Genomic DNA, 21,564 nt, shown 5'->3' on the forward strand with positions numbered 1-21,564 from the left:
TTTGATAAAGGGGATTTAGTTATTCACCATCTTAGTATAAACAACAGGCCGTTTTGAAAATGTTTTATACGGAACTTTAGCTGTAGGGTTGAGTCCTAGCTTTAAAGCGAAAAAGGAAGTGTGGGAGAGTACTTCTCTCGGTGTTTTTATTCGTCTCTGTTTAAATTAAAAGCTCAGCGACGGTACGCTAGCGTGAGAAACATTAGTCATATGCTAAAGTTGGAAGTTCATAACCAGTATGATACATTGATAGCTAATCAACAGCATTAGCATGTGATTTAATTTCTGTCGATGCTGTCTAAGGGCCTATTTTGCGTTTTTCCTATGCAAGAGAATAATTATCCTGCAGCTTCCGGGTTCGACCGGAAGCTGTTTTTCTTGTTTACATTCTCCGGGGCTCTGCGAGCTATCTGGCGAAGGGAAGCGCTACGGCTTTTCCAAAACAATGTCTGACAGTTGATTAAAATCGTGGATTTATTGCAGTTTTCTGCTCTATTTCCTCTGTGTTGTTTTGGGGGTCATGGCTTCCCCTCGCTGGTGCTGCCTCGGGGTGTCGTTACCGCTCCTGCTACTGCTGCTGCTGCGGTGGCCGGGGCTGCTGGCGGTGGCGGAGCAGGTTGCTCTGGTAGAGGTTTTCTTGGAACAGCGGCCAGATGCGAGCGACCTGCTCCAGGGGGAGGTGGTTGAGTCCAGCCTGGGCGGTGGGAGCTCCGAGCAGCGGGACGAGGAGCGAGAAGAGTTGGAGGCAGACCTGGTCCTGGTGAGTGGGCCTGGGGGGGTCAAAGCTACTCGGCTCTTGTCCTGGTCCTTTAATAGAGTGGTACATGCGGGTGACACGAGCCCAAAATAACAATTTCTTTTGTTAACTAAGTTTTATTTTTTTGGCTTAAAATAAGATTTTAGATAGAAAAATTTAACGTGTTGCCTTTTTTGTATGTGGGCCAATCACACCTTTCAGGTAAAAGAGATAAAAGAAGATGTACTAATATTAAAAACAGATCAACAATCACCTGTCAGAACTTCCACCCTGGTGCAGGGCAGATGTTCAGCCTGTTTCCCTGTCCTTTGTCTTTAGGTTAGAGATGAGGTGACACCAGTGGACGAAGGAAAAGACGAGGCTGACATCAAGAAGCAGGAGCCGTGGATCGGGGTTGTGCCCGTGGAGATAGACGAAAGCAAAGCCTCGACTGGGAACCAGGAGTCCTTCGCTGATGCTGTGGTAAATAAAGTGAGTGGTATTTGTACAGTTCAGTCAACTGCTTAGTTTTCACATTTTCCACATTGCCTTTCTGCTTTAGTTCTGATCAGTCTGTTTTCAGTATTTTAGAAGTATTTTAGTTAAAAACCTGAAAGGTAACATCGATTTCTCTCTGTTCAAGATGAAGCGAGCGTTGGTCCTCGGAGCGTCGGCGCTGATTATTCTGGCTCTCAACCAAAACACCGTCAGTGAGGTAAAAATTCAGAAAGAAGGATGTGTCTGCAGTTGATACGGATCTTGTTTCTCCATCTTTTCCATCATAACTGTACGGCAACTTCCTCAGACGTTTTCCTTATTTGACTTATTTTTACATGTGCCAGTCCATGTACATGACCCCGATGCAAGCTACAGGCTGAAAGTAAAGTTGCAGGTTATACTGCAAGTGCCGCTGGAGTGTCAACATCCTCATGCCAGTCTGTGTCAGGATGCAAGGCATAAAAAATGCCTGCATATATAACAACAGTTCAAATTTTCACATTCTATTAGAAACAGATCTGAGGTTTAGGTCCAGTGAAGTCCCCAAGCGACAGAGATGACAACAACATAAAAGGATGTCTTTGCAGAAGCTTTTTTTGGATTTCTTCATGAATCCCTCAAGAAGAGTGAAACTGAGAGGATCATCTGAGAGCAGCACCTACAGTTCCCATGAGTGTAACCCAGCTGCCTTTCTCGTTTCCCTGTCCTCACGTCTTACTCCCTCCCAGCAGACATCTAAGCGGGGAGGCACGGTGAATGTGCTGTTTGATACAACCTCATCATTAATAGCTTTATCATAGCCAAACTGCTGCTTTATTTTATGATCTCAGATGTAACTGTACTGATTGCAGTATAAGAGAGAAAACCGCCAGCAGTCAGATGACCCCTTGTGAACACCCTTTGGTAACAGTGGGAAGGAAGAACTCCCTTTTACAGGAGGAGACCTCTTCAAGAGCAGGCTCTGCTGGGATTCTTCAGGCGATGAGGAGGAAGAGAATTGTTCTTCTTATTAAATTGCTCCTTTCTGTTTGTAAGCGAACACGTTTGGACCTGAAACATGAACTCTGACCCTGAAAACCTGAGAAACATACATTTGTTTTCTTCAAAATTTCCTGACATTCATGAACCTGTGTGTCATTTACCTTTTTGTGTTGATCGTTTAGGAAGTACGCTTCATAATTTAGTAAATCACAAAGCACCTCAGCTAACTCTGTCTGCAAGAGAGGCCGAATCTATTGTTTATTAAGCCAGTGAGAGGACATGCAGTACACAGCATGATGAAAAGGCTTTTTGTTTTTTCGTGTTCGTGCTTTGCAGCCACAGTGTTCACCTAAATGTCCAGAGAAGAGAATTCTTAACAATTCTCATGGCCTCCTTTGCTTTTAACTAGAACCGTCTCTCTTATCAGAATAATATTTTGTAAGAACGATAAATACTTGTTTAATATTTTACTGGCAGCAGGCAAAAAAGCCATCACAAAAAATGGCTTTCTTCAGAGAGCCCAACTATGAACATGTGGATGAACATCACAATGGACATTTACAGAATGGAGAAAATGACAGCAGATGTGAACTACAAGAGGGACCTGTTTGTATCACGATGGAAGAAATGGATGGACTACATTAAAAAACGCAGGCCAGTTCTTGCTTTTGCTTTAGATTTTGACTTTGTTAACTACTAGAAGACTAGAGGAAATATTAGTTACATTAATGGAAACAAAAACACACTCCCTACATTTATTTATTTATTTTTCTTTCCTTTTTCTTTTTCCTAATGTATTTTTTATTTATTTGTTTGTTGTTTCCTGTTTTGCTTCTTTTTCTTTTCTTCTTCTTTCATTCTTATTGTATGGATATTTTAGTTGTTTAAATATAGAAAAAAAAGAAAAAATTATATGTACTGACAGACAGCTGAAGATGATGGTATTGTATAGTGATTCCAAAATGTCAATTAAAAAAAAAAAAGAATAATATTTTGTAAACCTTTCTTTCATAACAGCCCAGCCAAAAGTGCCGTTGTTGCACTCTGTGCATGCTTCTTATCAGATCATTGACAGTAATAATGCTGGTGGCTGTTTTAGGTTTACTGTGTAAATCCGCTTTTGATGTTGCCGCAACCTCTATTTCTATTTTCTCATTTGAGACTATTATAGTATTTTATGTTGTATCTAACTTAATTGAAGAGCCACCATTATGCATGGAAACATGCAGATATCATTAAGTCTTTTTCAACTGCACAGCTCTGACTGTGTTTACATTTCAGTGTGCTGAATTCTTAACCCTGTTTTTCCTGTTTGTAGATGGATTTATCCCAGGTGCTGTCCAAGCCCATCATTGTGATCCAGACATCAGAAAATGTGACCAAGCTGATCGGAGCACTGCTCAGGTCAGTGCCTGATTATCAGAGATGCAGCTGCATACATGCGTCCATGAGTATGAGTTGCATATAATGGCACATGTGTTTGCAATCCAGAGGGACAGAACGCTGATGGAAACTGTGCATTAATTTGAATGCATCAGATCATCTGTTCAGTTTTCCCCCAGTACCACACCCTGCATAGTTTCACAGAACAACTTTAAAAAGTAACAGTGGGAGGTTAACTTACCCTTGAAACCCATTTTTAAGGTATTTCAAGCCTGCATGCAGTAAACTCAGGTTCTGCCACACTCAATTTCAACAGCCTCACTGAGACAGGAGAATCACATCAAGGCGAGATGTTTACAATTTACCGATAGGCTTTCATGTCAAATGTGTCTTATGTGGATATGAAAATGGCAGCATCTTACTCTTTAACTCCAGTGTGTCCGTATTTCACAATATAAGCACCGTGTTGTATGAAAAAAACTTACAAGTAGTGATTGAGTCCAGTAGATGTCACAAATGTCACCCTCTGCTGCCCGTGAGACAGGATGCAGATGTTCTTAGTCATCATTGATATACAGTCTGTGCTTGTTGGGTGTTGGAAACACTAATGGAGAGAAATGCAAACAAAGCAGGAGGACTGGAAGGTGGCAGATGAGTTTTATCGGCACCTAAATCTGCACCGACCTCTTCACAGGGGCCTTCAGGCGACGGCAAAAATCACATACAAGACGATCCTGCAGGACAACCTGGTGAGATCCACACCCATCTCAGTTGTTAGCACCCTCCAGTGGTGAGTGAACAGATGACAGGCTGAGCTGACAGTGAGCGCATTGCTGCTGTGTGTTCGGGCAGGGAGCCACGCTCACGCTGTGGTCCAGCTGCGGGCGGTCGAGAGGAGGTCGCTACGGGGAGTGGCAGGGGGTCATCTGCACCGGCGAGACCAACTCTCAGGTCCAGGTGGGCAAACATGACACAGTCAAACACACGTCTGCTTTTAAGCTGCTGCATAGGAGCCGAGTGAGTAACTCGTGTTAGAGCCTAAACCTCTGAGTCCCGATTAGATGGAACGGTACAGAATTAGAAATATAAGCTAATTTATCTGGAAGACTTTTCTTGTTTGTGATGTAGAGGAATCCGTGTTGTTGCTGCTTCACAGAAGTACCTGCAGCAGCTGTGGGACACCGTCCTCCTGGTGGCTCTGATCCTCAGCACAGGAGTCATCGTTCAGGCTCGCTGGCAGTACCAAGGCCGCCAGCTGAACGACGACTTAGAGGTAGACAATTATGTTTTTTATTTAAACTTTGCTTTGGCACAGCCCCTCGGGTCCCTCCCCCTTTTTAAGCCAACTTTTTCTGATTGGCTGCTCCTTTTAAATAAAAGATTCAAACAGCAGCAACTGTTCCTGAGGTATCTGCTCTCAGGAACAGTCGAGAGCAGATGTTTTTAAATGCTGGATGCCTTCCTGATGTAACCTCAGTGTGTGTGTGGCTGGGAGTGAATCGGCGACCTTGCTTTCATTAAGCAAATGTGTAAACTTCTGCAGTACAGAGGCTCGTGGCAAAGAGCACAACAAAGTAGCCTACACAAAACAAAAGCTGTCTGTGAGGAGAACTTTAAGTCAGGCCTCTGTCGTGCAGTCTCAATTAAATTTTATTTATATAACACTAAAATCACAACAACATTCACCTCAAGTCATCTAATACTATAAGCTAACGTCTCTACAATTACACCCACACAGAAATAAAAATCAGCGGTACATGAGATGTTCTTCTGTGTTTTTCAGCTCCTTCCCAAACAGGACGTTCTGAAGAGGATGTCATCCCTGAAGACCAAACGATACCGTCAGCCCAAACCCTGGTGTGACCCGTCGCAGCTGGCAGAGGCGGAAACCTGCGCCGTCTGTTTGGAGCCTTTTAACAACAACCAGGTCGGCCGACACCCCCCCACACTATAACACTCTGTTTAATTCAGTAAGAAGGGAGTGACCGTGAATGATGAGAGTAAATAGTCAAACACGCTCTGCTTTTTGGCTAACTTTGTGATTTAAATAAATAATGCATCTATAAAATGTCGTCTCAGTGTCTGCGGGTGCTGCCGTGTCTTCACGAGTATCACAGAGACTGTGTCGACCCCTGGCTGCTGCTGCAGCACACCTGTCCTCTGTGCAAGCGCAGCATCCTCAGTGAGTTTACACACTCGTACACGCCTCTGTCATCCTCTTGTAAAGGCTTAAAATTACTTGTAGTAAAACACTTTAAAAGATCAGCCTTCTTCCACTGCAGACTAAAGTCTCAAGTCTTTGTCAGTCTAATCGTTTTCACGACCGGGACTGAAATGTGTGTCTGAATCTTTTCCTCTCCAGGCAGCATCTGCAAAGACAGTTAACAGTCGTTTCATCTCGGGGAATCGGTTCACATCCCGACCTCAGTGACACTTATTTTTTGTTTTTGGTTAAAGCGACCTCAACACTTCCTCCTTCCAGCTGTGGATTTGGGAGCATAAACTTGTCGTCGCTGCTGACCGGCCATCAGATTTTAACCTCTACAACATACAGTGGTAGTTTAAAGCAGTACTACGAAGTTCCCCACTGGTCGTGTTATCTGTGAACAGAACTTCTTCTTGAGATCTCGTTACTGTACAACTCGGTGTGTAAACAGCAGCAAATGCAACTGTTTTTGGGATCAGTATGTGTAAAAACTGACAACCTCAGTATCTGAGTCAGCTGCTGGTGCAAAGGCGTTCAATGCTTTTATGTTTTTAGTGTGGATGTACTGATCACCTGGTTCACTTTAGGTCAAAATGATGTCAGTAACCAACAACCAGGGAGGACTGAAAGTTTAAAAAATGGTCCTCTTTGGTACTTTGCAGTTCAGTGGTAGTTGTAGAGCTTCTGTAGTCGTAGTGCAGGAGTCAGTGTGTACCAGCTGGTATCATGTAGGGAAAAAAACACATCCTTAAACTCCTCCTTTACCATTTTATTTATTTTTCCTGCGATTCTCCTTTAATCATGCTTAGCATACATCAGCAGCCAGTTTAGTTTCACCTGCACAATCAGTGATGCTGAACAGGTAGGATTGTGTTTGCAGCATAGAAGGATATTGTCCCTTTTTATGAAGCTCTGTGTAAAGAGTGCTCTCACAGCCGCTACAGTTTTACTTTACAAATCATAGATCTGCTGCAGAGTCTTTTCAGCTCTTATTTTCCATTTAAATGAATTATCTTTGGGAAATTTGTATTCTGCAGTTTGATGAGAAGAATTCCACTCGTGTTTCGAAGATTTAAAAAAAAGAAAAGAAAAAAAATTAAGCCAGACTGAAATGACAGCAAGTCTGGCTCCATCCTAAAAAGTCAGAATACCAGAACCTCGTCAGCTTCATGGCCCATCCTCTTTCCTTACCAATGAGCTGCAGGGCTGCTAATTTGGATGTAGCCTGTGGACGGGCCTTAAATCTCTCTCCCCTCTGTGGCTCCAGAAAGAGTTCTGGTTGCATAAAAATCTACTTAAAATTACCTTCAGCTCTCTTTCTTTGTTAGCTTTCATAAACCCTGTTGTCACTTTCAAGTCTTATTGAATAAAACGTCAGGTAGTGGGCAAACAGCAGTTTATGCAACAGGACTTTTGTATACAGTCTGTGCTCCACCCAGAATCTGCAACGGGTGGGGAAGTCGCTCACATGTTGACACACCAGGTTAACTGAGGCATCAGGACAAAGTCTGTTAACAGCTGTAGTCCAAAAGCTGGTGTTGGAGTCTGTCCACAGGACTCGGAGGAAAATGAATGAAACGGAGGACCGACATCACTTCCTGTCCAATCCTGAAATCACAGAAACCAATCAGGGCCAGAGGCTTTGGGACAGGTCAGGGTTAACTGGTTAGAATTGACTGAACATTACATGTAACGCCTTCAAGGGTGGGATTGTCTGTCCATCTCTTTTTCAGAACAGTTTATCCAATTTAAGGTTGGAGGGAAAGTCCAGATGAAGCGAGCTCTTCCTGTCAAAAGGGAGTTCTTCCTTTCCACTGTTGCCAAGTTCCGCTCATAAGGGGAGGCTCATCTGTTTTTTGTCTTTGTCTTTTTAGTTTTCTCTCCCAGAGGTTTACCTAACAATAATGTGTATATATACTTAGATATAGAAATTAAACTGAACTAAATCCACTGCACAACCATTTTTACATTTTAGATTACAAGCCAAGACTATTGAGTTAATTAATGAAGTGCAGAGGTGCTGACAGGCAGATTTAATCATGTTTGGACATAGTTGAGTTTTGGTTTTTTTTGTCCCCGTGTTTGATGTAAATGGCAGTAGGTTCATACAATTTACTAACACAGTAACAACATTCTCACCTGATTTTAAGTAAAAATGTCAAACAGCTCTTTGGAAGACATCATATCCAAACTGTGATTAAAGTAAATCTCTGCAGTGCAGATTTGTGGATTCTGAAGTGCTGAAGCACAGAAAGGAGCAGCGTACTTACCAAAGCTGAAGATAATTATCACCGTTTTTACTCAAGTGTGTTCCTACTGCAAAACGGGAATTTAAATCTAATGTATTTCCTTACTTTGCCAATAACCACAAACTCAAAGTATGTTAAACATATAGTTTTATTGTATTTATTTTGTGATGTTTTTTTGCAATGCCAACTCCAAAAAGCATAACTTTGTGCTGAAATTGTTACAAAAAGCTCATCCTTGAATAGAAAATAGCGTGTGCATGGCAGTGTGTAGGAGGTTCTCCACGAGGACCATCCTTGCAGAAAGTGCTTCCAAACACAAACGACAGCATCGTTATGAGTTGGAGTTTCCTCATTTATAGTGAAGTCTGGACAGCAGTGGCGTGAGCGGAGTATATGATGATACACGCGTGCAGCAGCTTTCGCACATGCTCGAACAGGACGAGTCGGCCGCTGAATTCCAGACTTGATCTCCAGGTCAGTAATTGTTCTTCCAGCTACAGAAGGAACTCCCAAACGTCTCCTCCTTTTATTCCGATGTAGTCTGTTTGTCGATGATGATGATGTCAAAGAAACTTTGTTAGATCACCCTGGATCTTAATAATAAAATGATTTGTTACATGTTATTCTTTATCGTCAGTCCTTCGCTCACACTTGATGTTTATTGAACTATAGAATAAAATCCTTTGGGCTCAAACACGACACAGATCTCTCAACTATTTCAGTAAAGCTTGTTGGCAACTTTTAATAAAAGAAAAAGCCAAAATGCAGTATTATCGAAACCATTCTGAAAACTAACGAAATCTGTGACGGCTTTCACAGTGACTTTAGGCTGGAACCTGAACCACACCAGAGCCCAGATCCTTCAGCTTTCACTCACGCACACCTCATCCTCCCCTTCTCTCATCAGTCCATTGGGGTTGAGCCACAGGTCAGGAGGGGATCATGCCTTTGTTCCTCTTGCGGTCGGCCATGCTGCGCCGGTTGTGGTTGGCTACACGGCTCTTGTTGGTCTCCTTCTTTCGCCGGTCCAGTAATGTCTCAGTGGTTTGTCCTTGTCCTTTGGGTCGGCCAGCCACGTTGCTGGAACGCTCTGGCCGGAAGCTGCAGGAGGGAAGACGGCACATATTTTCAAGAACACGTTGGACGGAAACAGCTGAGCAGAGTGAACCTGCGCAAACTGAGCATCGTCTTTACCCTTTCCTCTGCTGCATGGCTGCTCTTCGAGCCTCGGCTCGCTCCCTCAGCACAGCCGGGTCCTGCACGAACTGGTCCCTGTTTACAGCGCTCTGAAATAAAAGGAAGTGACAAACAATAAGACACGGACCGTCCAGGATTCTAGAAATGTGGTGGTGCAAAGCCGATCACGGGGGCTGAGGGCAAATCATAAATTATAAATAACCAAACCATTTAAATGCTGAAACTTCAGCAAGTTAAATCATATATGGAAAGTGTGACTGCCGCGTAATAACAAGGCAGTGGCAGCGAAGCACACGATTCAGCTGTGAGGTAACAGATTAACATCAACGTTTTCTAAACTCCAGCTTCGGCTGTCCTGACTGCTGGAACAGTGAATTTCCTCCTGTGATAAAGTAAACCTCACACTATTTGTAACAGTCCAGTTGTCAGAACTTAAATATTAGCACAAGAGCTTTTAATGCATACTAACTTTAACATTTAATATAACAACATTTTAAGAGGATGATACTGTTTATTTAAAGGTGCAATTCCATCATCGCACAGCATTAAAGCTTTAAAATCCAATGATCTCCGTACCTTTGAAGCATCTTCCTCTTGATCGTCTTCATCATCCTCCTCCTCGTCTTCTTTGTTTCCTTTTCTCAGTACCTGCGGTACCGTGAACGGCCTGCAGAGAAACACAAATTAATTCCGGCTCGCAGCGTCTCCACTCCATCATAATCAGCGACACCAAAGATACCTTCTGGTCAGTAAAGAGTCTCCGTCTAGGTCGTTGGCGCCCACTTGGTTCATGTCGTAGGTGTCGTCGTACTCGTCGTCATAGTCGTCCAGCTCGTATGCCGTCGCGGATTCTCCGGGTTCGACGATGACCTCGTCCACCACTGTCTCGTACGTGTGATAACGAGCTTTTTGCTCCGCTATGTGCCGCTTGTCGTTCAGCATCTCCCGAATGTTCTCACCTTTCCTGCAGGAAAACAAAGCGTCTTTAAGGGAACGCAGAGTCTGAGTTATGAGCCAAACATCCTGAAATAAGAGCAGCACGGAAGTGAACATCTGAACATATTACTCTGGACCTGGTAGATTTGACACTGAAAACACGTCCACTTTCCTTTTTAACTTCCCGATCGGTGATTATCTCGATGTGTGCTTTTACCTCCGGCCCTTCCAGACGCGGGACATGTCCACCTGCTCTCTGCGGAAGACGTCAAACTCATCACCATCAAACACGTTGGATCTGTTGTTCAGAACAGCCGGAAGCTCCTCCTTCACTGGCCTAAAAGAGCCACGACAAACATGATAGCATAAAACTCTACAGTGATCTAAAACTGACCAGCACAACCCAGACCGTGTGTACTTTTCTACTCTAAAACTATAAGATCACTAAACACCACCCAGAGAACCAAGACTGAGGCACACGAGCCCCAAACGTCAAAACTGCAGACTCAACAAAAACATGAAAAGAAAAATGTGCTGGAACACAAAGGTGAGCAAAACATTTTGTCGTCCTGCTGCCCTTGGAGGTTTTTCTCTGCATCAGATGTTTATTAAAGTTGCTATAAATATCTTCTGTAGGCACACCATGCACATTTTTACTCCAGAACAATGACTCTTTGTTTTCATCTGCAGCTGTGTTCAGATGTGGCGTCCCTGAAACATCTGTCTGCACCTGAAACATTCAGGATTCATTCTGCCACATCCCATTCTACTTCCTTTAGATGTGAAGGCTGGAAAGGTCAAATTAACTCATTAACTCAAAGCAGTTTGACATAATTTTTGCTTTGTGGTGTGCAGGTAATGGAAAACTGGCTATTAAGGTTGGGAAGTATAATTTGCAGCATTAAAAACACGAATGAAGATAATAAAACACATATGTTCTTGCACTATTCCACCAGCAGCAGTCTGGACTGTTGGCACAAGCCAGGCTGGCTCAGATGTACTGACCCTGTGGTCTCAGCAGAAATGGAGACTGTGAGCCTGTTAGCCCACTGCAGCCTCTCAGTGACAGATTTCATATGATCCCATATTATTAAGGATTACGCCATAAGTAAAGTACATAATCAAATTATCTAGATACAGAAATGTTATGTTAGACACTGCTATAAATGTCAGATCACAGAGCAGATGATAAATATCAGCATTATGTATAAATCTCTCGGTGTCTGGTGTTACCGTGGCATGGCTCGGTCCAGTTTGGCCAGATTGGGAGCTAACCGGTCCTCCAGGATGTTATTGATGACCAGCTCTGAGTTGTAGTTGTATTCCTTCAGGCATTCCAGCAGGAAACCTTCACCCAAATCAGGAAGTAGGTCCCTGATACACGACAGCAGAGACTCCAGCTCCGCCCCGATCACCGGACACACGGCGCCCTGAAACCACATCAAAGGCAGGCTGTTTTTAGACTCCATCGCAGTAGCTTTGCTGACCTAATTATTAAAACTTTGGCCATTTTAACAGGATATATAGGACAGAAAATAAGGAAAATCTCTGGGCTGCTATAATCGTGCATTGAGCGGTAACAATCACAGAGCTCACATTGTTTCCTCTTTGGGGGACATCCAGCATGGCCTCTGCTCCCCTCGTACTCTCTCCTTCTGCTGGCTCTCTGACCTCCTGAGGTTTAGAGCCAGCCAAAGAGGAAGCAGCAACACCAGCTGCTGGTCCCCGATTGGCCGATAGCGATGCAGAAGCTTGAGCCTGACTAGTCCGAGTCTGGCTTTGCGGTTTCCGTCGCCCCACGCTGTCCCAGGCACTTTCAACTCCCTGGAGCAAGTAGGACGTCCTGGTCTCATCACTGAGGCAAAAGGTGGTTAAGGAAGGTACCGAGGAAAACAACAGTCACTTTATCATCCGACACTAAGACCCAAATCTGGCTTTGAGATTTAAGATCCATCCCATCATCCATCAGAGCAACAGTCTGAACCCTAAGAAGCTTAAATATTATGATATTACAATGTAAGACGATAAAGGATGAAACTAATTCTCCCATGTTTTTTAATTACTTAATTAAAAAAAAACATCACATAGTGCAATGATGCCACTGTTGAATATATAAACTGTATTATCCCCAGTTAAAGTTAAAAGTCCTTCATGAAATGAAAATGCTTCACCATAAGTGGCCAAATGAGCGCTCCTGGATCTCACTTCAATTATCAACACTGTATTACTATTCTAAGCTGAGCCCACACAGCTCACACTCGCTCAGCTCAACAGATAAATGCTCCAACCATTATCATAAATCTGCTGATAAACTACCATCTAATGTTCCTGCTGTTACCAGAACACGTAAAACAGCCCGGAAATATAATAAAGGAGGAAATCTGATCACTTTATCACTAATTAATAATAGTAGGATAAATTGTACATCCCTTTATGTAAACGTAGTAATCAGTGATTTGGTATTTTTGACTTTTCTCTTTATGGTGGACGTGAGAAATGAACTTCCTCTCCGCCTCTTTATCTCTCACCCACAAATATGCATATATTCTGATTGTGCCACACGGTTTATTTTACAGCAATCGGATGGTGCAACACAACCCACACAGTGCAACCCAGTGTGGTTTATTTCTGGAAGTTGGTGTTTTCTAGTGACTGCCTGGAGTGTGGTCCACTAGAATACCAGTCCTTCCATAACTGCACATATGAATGCAGATATAAACTTAATGCAAACCACAGTGGTGGTCTCTTTACATTTTGTTAATGGCATTAGTGAACTTTGAAACCGGGTCAACTATTTTAACTTAAAATGAGTACGTCTAAAACCAACATAGCTCATAGTTTCCCTATGAGCTATGTTGGTTTTAGACGTACAGTGAAGGCTCAGCAGTTTTCTGAGGCTTTCAATGCTTGCTGTAGCAACAGCTTTCTTTGTAAGTTTGAAAATCGTGGCCATGTGTTGTTAAACTCTTTGCGTGAGTGCTTTCAGGCTACTGTCATAACAGCCTTTAGAAATGTCCTGCTGTGAAGCGCCTGAGGATACATGACAGGGACGGCCTGCTGCAGGAGGCTGATGTCGTCTGCAACAGGGAACTGCTCATCGTAGTCCGTCAAGAATCTGGAAGGAACAAGAAACAGATGTTAAATTTCAGTTTTGATGACATATTTCTCATTACAGCAGCAATCAGAGAGTTCAAGCAAAAACCAGAATAACCCGTATACTGAACGACAAAACACTGAAAAGGTTTCAAACTTTCCAAAAAAAATCAGCTCCAACAATAAGTCAGTGTGAATAACTGATGAAATTCAGTTTCACAGTGTTAATTTTAATATTTCATTATTTACTTACAAAGTTGTTTGAACTTTTTTCTTTGTTGTTTGAAAACGTGCTTATTATGGTTCTAAACCATTATAATATTGGCTTATAGTCTGAGATAAATTATTAATCGTCCATCTCACCTTTTCTCAGGTAAAAATGATGTGAAATATTGCAGCAGTTCCTCTGCAAATGTTTGCATGTTTTCTCTCCTGCGAGGAAACCAGTAGAAGTTTTAATGGGTGTGTCTGTTTAAACATGTAATGCTAATCCTGCTAATCTCCATGCAAAAACTCTGGGCGTCTCACCCCTCCAGGATTGGTTGTAGGCAGGTGTGGTGCAGCAGCAGGTGCACCGTCTCCACCATCTTACGACAGGAGTGAGACAGCCTCTTCCACAGGTCCTCCTGAAGACTATAAGAAAGTTTGTCATCGCTCAGGTGTTAAACGTTTCCCCTCGCACTTACATTCCTGTTTGGTTTTGTCTTTACGCAGCAGACGCTCACCTTTTATCGTCAAAGTTTCTCTTTCTGATCGCCTTCTCGAGGTCAGGCACACCGGTCTCATAAAACGAGGTCAGACTGCCAGCAGAGAAAACCCAAAGATCGTGAGAAGGTTTTATGGAGGTACGACTCACGGTAAACTTTCAGGGTAACTACCTGCTGAGGAAGCTGTGGGACTGGAAGCTGGTGCAGGCTGCGGGGAAGATGTCCAGGAAGGCATTGATGGTGGTGGTTGAGTCACACAGGTACAAAATTATATCTAACAGTTCCTAGGACAGAAATTATAAAAGATATTATCAATCAGAATACCTTCTGTAGAACCGTAGTCAGCCTAGTAGTTAAGCCAGTTGCACCACCGAGGTATAGGCCTTTATTTTGAAATGACTGTGCAAAAATCTGTTCCTATAATAACAACCTATGTTTAGCAGGCTAGAGCACTAAAGGTGAGGCACGGCTCATAGACAGCTGGCTTTTAGATGAAAGAGATCCTCAGAGATCCTGGGTGAACAGACGGTTATCGTGAGGTTCTGAATCTGAGCTCTATTTGAAGAGAGCTGCACAACACTAGGAGACTGTGACCAAACCAGTGAAACAAAAACTGATTCTTGTAGGTTCTGTAATCTTTTTTTTAACCTTAATCCCAATGAAATCGCCTTTTCTTCTGCTTTTCTTATGCTTATCATCCATAGCTGCTACAAATGAACATGACAGCATGTTTTTTTTTTTAAAAACAGCGACAGGAAGTGACCCACTGACCCACTGTCACAAAAAAAAAAAAAAAAAAAACGAGTTTCAATCCTCCTTTCACACCTTATTTAGCAGCAAATAAACTGGACCAACCTTTATGAAAGGGGCGGAGATAATACCATCCCGCAATTCACAGCGACTCACACGATTTGGAGAACCGACAGTTAAGATGGTTTTAATAAGAAGGATATCATTTCCCTTTCAGCACAAACACGATGTGCCAATAAGGACTTTGAAAATCTGCATCTGTTCAGTCGAAGGCTCGATCGTAAGAAGATGGACCACTTGATAAACTCAGCTTCACACTGCACAGCTGTGTCACTTTCTTTTAGTTAACTGAGAGAGCCAGCCTGATGTGGTCTCCTTCATGGATCTCAGATGTTTCAGTATTTTTATTTATTTAACTGCATATTGTTACACATATGAAATGCATCTGTCTGACTGACCTGCTGGCTCATGGTCATGGCAGTGGGTTTTTTGTGTGCATTCAGCTTCATTGGCTCCGCAGCGGTGGCTCCTTCACACTGGAGACCACACTTCTGCAGGATCGTGTCAAATACCTGAAGTTGACACAGTGTTAAAAGTTAGAAAAAATTATTACAGCGCATTAAAATATTCTCCGACAGAAACAATGTGCTTTTCATTTGGAATCGTGACATTTGGATATTTTTCAGTGAAATGCAAAAAGTGGGCTCTCGCCTGTAAAACTGTGGCCACCGTCTCATCCAGGTCGTTGTAGTAGGACGGCTGCTGAGTAAAGATGTTCTCTGAAAGGCCGTCATGTTGAAAGTGAGCAGAGTGCAACAACTGGCATGAAACATAAATAAGATTTCACACACAGCTCACCTATCATCTTGTGCAGCAGCTGGCCGTTACCCTTTCCAAAAAGCACACAAAGATCCAAAATTTTGGGAATGTCAAACAGAAAGTTCTCGTAGATGATCTCCCCAAACACAGCTGGGGTAAAGAAGTGTTCCTGCAGGGAGGTGGAGGAAGTTAAGGTTTCGTACTGCGCTACTTTATGTCACCACCAACGTCAGCCCATAAGACCCGCTGAAGATCTAGTTTTCCTACCTTTGATTCTTTATGCGTGGCCATGCGGAGGAAGGTCAAGAAGACCGCTTTGTGGATGGAGCGTTGCATGTCAGCCACCGCCGGGGAGGAGGGTAGCGTGGAGAGATCGAGGCCACGAGGAGCGTGACGCAGGTAAGAGTCCAAACACCTCTGCAGGGACTCATCAAACACCACCTGATGGAAGAGACAGGCCACGCGACATCAGGAGGAGAACATCTTCTAGCATCAGCACCATTTCCTACACGTGAGTCACCAGAAATCTAAACTGCTACCCAGCTCCAGAGGACGCCTGCAGCTGAATGACAAATGTGCACCTGAATGTGGCATCAATGTCATCAATGTCTTACTATTACAGCAAGAACTATTCTTGACCCTTCGGCACCTGAAGGTCATGTCTGATACCATCAGCCTCTCTCTGCACTCCTTCCTGAGTCTTTTCCTCTTGACTTTTTATTGTGCATCTTCTGAGCCGTCGGTCATTCACCATTTTGGCACCTTTTTCATTGAACAACAGAGATTCCCTTGTTTCCTTAAACTAACCTGGTAGCTTATTAAAGGCTTCTCTATTTACCCACACATGCTGTACATGGCTTTATTATAGTTCCATAAAAATAATCCTGCTTTTATTATCTAAGAGGCACTGAGACGTACTGAGACGCGCTCTATACTCAACAGTATTTAGACATTTTCCACAGATTTGAACCAACTGCCTTCTGTCTACATGCTGAATGTGATCCAGGCAACAGCTTTCCTACTGTCTACTGTTATGTTTGTACTAATGTTTATAGAGTTTTTATTAATTTTATTATTACAGTTTTTTGCTTTTATATAATTATTTTAGATTTATCTTTTTAATTGTATTTACATGTTTTATGTATTCATTTATTTGATTGTTTTAATCTTTATTATTTTTATCTGCTCACAATTTTCTTGTGTTTTTTTGACAGTTTGCATCTTGGTACAACACAAACTGTTAACATGTTTCTGATAACAGAAACAGATCAATGTAATACTGGTCTATGAACACTGCATCCATAGGCCAGGATCATGTGACATTACTGTCTGCTAAAGAGCAGGTGTGTTTGAAGCATTAGTCTTTGTGTTGCACAAAATAAAACACTGGCAGTCCTGCAGAGTGCGAGCCGTTGAGTTTTCTCTACATAACACGTTGACACGACTGTACCTGACACCAGAACTTGTCGTGAGGCAACGCAAGCAGCCACTCCAGGTCCTCTGTGATGAATCTGGCATGTTCTAAAAACTCCTCCACGTCAGCTGGAGAGCCGTCTTCTGGAGGGGGCTTGTAAGGCACGAAACAGCGCTCCTCTGTCCTGTCTGGGTGCTGATGGATGGCAGAAAGCACAGGTTGGGATCCTGGTCAGTATGAGAGGTGAGCAGCTGTCTGAGTGAACATTAGCATAAAACCATCAGTGCCGACTCACCAGTGCAGGCAGCGTGCGCTCCTTTCCCAGAGGGCCAGGCTCGGTCACTTGCTGCTCATCCAGTGGCACTCGAGCACAGGCCATGGCTGCTCCTTCTCTGGGTTCTTCTGATGGAGTGTACAAAAAAAAAGTACATTTTACTGGAGGTAGCTACATTATTATTAGTAGTAGTACTTTTAAGGCAAAACTCCTGGACTTCAGCCCGTGACGGCAGTCCTTGATCAGCGCATTGACCAACACCTGTAAGGACTATCATCACCTAATGCACTCAAAGACAGCAGAGTGGGCGTCCATCAGACTCATCTGAGTGGTAGCTGACACAGCTGTTAGCAGCCACAAGACGGGAAACAAAGCAGGCCACCTGGAAAGCACGGACTAAATTTTCACAATAAAACATTTACATACAGGCTCTTTAAATGGGCACTGAATTTGTATTCTAAATAGGGATCTGACACGTCGTCCCGAACTATCTGGTGTTTCTTGTTTGATCTTTATACCATGACGTGATCCTCCGTTATTTTCTCGTTGACATCCCTTATGGATGTTTTGTTGCTGAAACTTGTTTTCTGGTCCCAAATATCAACCATGTCAGCAACTCGGAGTTTCAACTTAAAACTGTCCATCTTTTGAGCATACAGTGGTTTAACACACAGACTAATTATAAAAATAACATTACAAGAACAACCTGAATAGATGAGCAAACAAAATAAAAAAAGGGCAGAGGTCACTTCAAAACTCAAAACACTGAGTAACAGCCACTGCGCTTGTTTGAAAAGCAGTAACACAGACAATAAAAGGCCTCATATCTGCAGGGAGGCCGCCAATTAAAGTTACTGTGTAAAGATGGGTCCAATAGCATGATCCTCTCTTTGTGTGCAGCTCTAATTTAAAACAACTGCCTAAATCTGCTCCAGTTACTTCACATAAAGCAGGGAACTTAGAAGCTTTAGAAGTTTCAGAGAATAACAGCACTGACCTCTCTTTGATAAATTCAGCTTGGATCATTTTTGTTGTTGATAAATAATAAAAACTGTGAGGGGACGTAAACATTTTTCAGCTTCTAAAGTTTGGTATGAAATAAAAAGCTCAACACTTCTGCTGTAAACGGTTCGCTGGTGACCTGCTGGTTCTTAAGAAATACCAAATTCTATAAGTGGGTATAAGTGAGCTTAACCATAATTCTAAACTGGCAGTCTGGATCTGTATTACAAAGCAAGCTTAACATTTTCAGGATCACTTTATCTGGCTTGTCTTATCATAACAACAGATATCAGGTTCAGGCTGTTTTGTGAAGGTGAAAATCAACTTGATAAGTTTACCCAGAGTTTATCAATCTAGCTACAAGCCTGTTCAAATAAAAGCGCAAGTATTCACAGCAATGGACAATCACAAACATGCAAAGAAATTCTTATTCTGTCCCAAGTCCACTGTGGTTTGCACTGCTGACACATCGTGGTGGGTCTCATTAGTGACAATGACCTGTCAACGATCAGGAGTGCTCATTGACTTCAGGAGAAAACAGCACAGTCATTCACCACTCATCATTAACAGCAGTGCTGTGGAGGTAGTCAGCATCATCAAATTCCCTGGAGTACAGATAAATGATCGTCTGGACTGGTCACTGACCACATTAACACTGGTTGAATGGGCTCAGCAGCACCTGCACTTCGTGTGCTGGTTAAGGAGAGCACACCTTTCCCTTCCCATCCATACATCCATCCATCCATTTAGGACATCACACACAAACACCATCTCAGTAGAGCCCATAACATCATCAGAGACTCCGCCCACCTTGACCACGCACTGTTCTCCCCGCTGCTCTCTGAGAAGAGGTTTTGGAGCATCAGGACCAGGACAGCCAGATTCCGCAACAGTTTCATTCTCAAAGCCATCAGACTCTTCAACTCTCGATAACCCTGCAGCATCAGTCCCCAGCTACTTCCCCCCTCCCCTCTCTCCATACATGTATAAAGCACATTCTGAAACTGGACTAGTAGTGACTCTATATTTAGGTAAGTGTAATATTTCTGGAATGGTGAATGTACACTGTTATTCTGTTGCTACACTGCTGTGAAATATATTTATTTCAAAGATCCTGTATAGTTTTTCTTTTCCTATTATATATATATATATATATATATATATATATATATATATATATATATATATATATATATATATATATATATAGGCACATTTTCTCACATCTCTTTTACCTCAGGTTCTTTTATATTTAGATTTATATAATCTAATGTGCACTAACTGGTTTGCTTGACTGCTTTACTTTTACTTTGACCTCCACCTGAGCAGGTTAGGTCTGCTGCATGAGTTACCATGGCGATGTACCACACCTTGATAACAGTGAAACGCTGGGTTAACCCTTAAGTTACCTCGCTCAGCCCCAAATCCTGTTTCGTGGTACAGGCCTCTGATGGATTCCTTTAATTCAAAGCTATAGATCCAAAAGTATTAAAGAAAAACTCTCTAAACTTTCTATGCTCGAAAAACAAACTGAACGGATTAACTGATGATAAAAACTAAGCCAAGCTAACGTGAACGGTTTATTCAGAAAGCTGAAAATAGAAACGAAACACATATAAAAACCCACTCCGGTTAGTTAGGAAGCTAAGGTAAAGTTAGCTAGTAAAACCTCCAACCTGTTAACCTGTTCACGGCTAGCAGCCTGCAGGTAATTAGCTAAGCTCAGACTCATAACTAACTGCGTGCTCAGCTAAAGTTACCTGTTAGCTGTCACTTATTCACAGAGTTTAGCAGCGCGGCAATGAATGGACGCGTTAACACAACATGTCAAACCAGCCGGTGCCTTCAAACCCGTCCCCCCGGGACCGGAACACCAGCATCGAACTACCGAACAGGAAACAGGCGACATGAACCCGCTTACCTCTCAGAATCACTGTCCCCAACGGTTCACAGCCATCACATCAGAGTCACCACAGCAGCTTCCCACAGTTCCTGCTACCAAACGTTTTCTAAGCATCTGTGTCAGACAGGAAGTGACGCAGTTTTTCCTTCAGCGTGACGCATGTGACGTGCAATGAGGGTTGGCTGTTTACATCGCCCCCTGGTGGGCACCAAAGAGCAATGCAAAGAAAGCCAACACGCGCGCTCTCAAACTGTGCAAAAGTCTTGAGCCACACCTAATTTCTTTACATTTGCCACAAAAAGATGGAATTAAATACAGTATACAAGGCAAAATCACTAATGAGTTTTAAAGTCAGTGATTGGTATGACTACTTTCAATCTTGAACACAATCTGAACTCTTTGGCAGTTTTCTTCTCATTTTTGTAAGGTGTCTTGAGGAATAACTCTCCAGGCTTGTTGAAGGACACTAAACACTCTCTACTGGATGTTGGCTGTCTTTTGTCCTGTTCTCTGCCAAGATGATGCCACTACGTTTCAACAGTCCAGGCTCTTGTGAGGCCAGTCTATAACTGATATTTTCAGGTATGCTTTTATTGCATTGGCAGTGTAGTGGGTTCATGCTGCATATTTATTGAGACATAAACAGGTACTCCAGTTAGGGGACTTGTCTGTTTGCACCACTGCCTGGTGGGCATCAAAGCCCAAAGGAAACGGTCCCTATGTTTTGATATGTTGGTGAGTTTGTATGGAACGAGCTTTTTGTATTTAGATGTTTGTGAAAAAAAGAAGGTTCTAAGAAATGTGTCTTTGCAGGAGTGAAAAACTGTAATGTGCAAAGCATAATCAGCTTCATTGTGGTTTCCCAGTCAAAGGCGACCTTCTTTTCCTCAAGAACGATAAAATTTGAATGCTTTCTTTGTTATTAGAGAACTGTTTGAACATCCACTCGAGTAGCCTGAATCCCGTCTGCTACAGTATTTGTCATATTAATGCTTTCATGATATTTGCTGAATAGTGCATTTCTCCAAGAATGAAGGACCTCTAATAAACATATTCTTCCAAGTAACATAACCTGTTAAAGGTTGGAAGCTTGGACAAAGAGCATTTCATAACATTGATTAATACTGAAACAATCAAGCTGGCTCACTATTGTATACACAAATACTTTTTTAAAGGCTCCGTTTGTGTTAATCATAGCTTTACTGTTTGCTTTATCTATGACAAACTAATTATGGCTTTTAATCACTTTTACACAAAAAGAAACTGAAGCTACATCCAGTGAGCTGTTTTCATCATCACTTTGGGGTTTTAGTATCAGCCCCAAGGCTTCAGCAGCAGTGGGAAAAGTCCAAATTAAAATATAAAAAAAGATAGATACTATATTTATTCATATAAATGACTCTGCCTGGTCACTTC

At 42.6% G+C, this 21,564-nt stretch overlaps 2 protein-coding genes across 3 annotated transcripts; one reads left to right on the forward strand and one right to left on the reverse strand.

Moving 5' to 3' along the window:
* Positions 1-357: 357 nt before the first annotated feature.
* On the forward strand, positions 358-8,676 carry rnf215 (ring finger protein 215). Its single transcript, XM_084945725.1, has 10 exons — positions 358-760; positions 1,076-1,228; positions 1,380-1,451; positions 3,534-3,619; positions 4,293-4,347; positions 4,451-4,555; positions 4,755-4,871; positions 5,382-5,525; positions 5,678-5,780; positions 5,961-8,676. The coding sequence occupies exons 1-10, from the start codon at positions 521-523 to the stop codon at positions 5,981-5,983; spliced, it is 1,098 nt and encodes a 365-aa protein (XP_084801851.1). The 5' UTR covers positions 358-520; the 3' UTR covers positions 5,984-8,676.
* On the reverse strand, positions 8,184-20,301 carry ascc2 (activating signal cointegrator 1 complex subunit 2). 2 transcript variants are annotated; one of them, XM_084945722.1, is made up of 19 exons: positions 20,167-20,301; positions 17,265-17,371; positions 17,006-17,164; positions 15,823-15,996; positions 15,595-15,724; positions 15,448-15,515; positions 15,195-15,308; positions 14,158-14,270; positions 14,005-14,079; positions 13,808-13,912; positions 13,643-13,711; positions 13,227-13,301; positions 11,783-12,041; positions 11,420-11,616; positions 10,404-10,523; positions 9,990-10,214; positions 9,827-9,917; positions 9,248-9,339; positions 8,184-9,154 (listed from the first exon to the last, which is right to left on the reverse strand). In XM_084945722.1, the coding sequence occupies exons 2-19, from the start codon at positions 17,346-17,348 to the stop codon at positions 8,983-8,985; spliced, it is 2,322 nt and encodes a 773-aa protein (XP_084801848.1). In that variant the 5' UTR covers positions 17,349-17,371; positions 20,167-20,301; the 3' UTR covers positions 8,184-8,982. The 2 variants fall into 2 exon arrangements, with proteins under 2 accessions (XP_084801848.1, XP_084801849.1); XM_084945723.1 differs by having other exon boundaries at positions 17,265-17,368; positions 20,167-20,294.
* Between the last annotated feature and the right edge of the window lie 1,263 nt (positions 20,302-21,564).

This window comes from Perissodus microlepis, chromosome 12 (assembly GCF_051167445.1).
Source record: "Perissodus microlepis isolate ML-2025 ecotype Zambia chromosome 12, ASM5116744v1, whole genome shotgun sequence".
Taxonomy (NCBI): Eukaryota; Metazoa; Chordata; class Actinopteri; order Cichliformes; family Cichlidae; genus Perissodus; species Perissodus microlepis.

Coding starts and splice junctions, on each gene's coding strand:
- rnf215 (XM_084945725.1), top strand. CDS start 521: ATGGCTTCCCCTCGCTGGTGCTGCCTCGGGGTGTCGTTACCGCTCCTG. Junction 1,229..1,379: donor CTGATGCTGTGGTAAATAAA/GTGAGTGGTATT, acceptor TCTCTGTTCAAG/ATGAAGCGAGCGTTGGTCCT. Junction 4,348..4,450: donor CGATCCTGCAGGACAACCTG/GTGAGATCCACA, acceptor GTGTTCGGGCAG/GGAGCCACGCTCACGCTGTG.
- ascc2 (XM_084945722.1), bottom strand. CDS start 17,348: ATGGCCTGTGCTCGAGTGCCACTGGATGAGCAGCAAGTGACCGAGCCT. Junction 10,524..11,419: donor CTGGACCGAGCCATGCCACG/GTAACACCAGAC, acceptor TGGCTCTTTTAG/GCCAGTGAAGGAGGAGCTTC. Junction 9,918..9,989: donor GACTCTTTACTGACCAGAAG/GTATCTTTGGTG, acceptor GTTTCTCTGCAG/GCCGTTCACGGTACCGCAGG.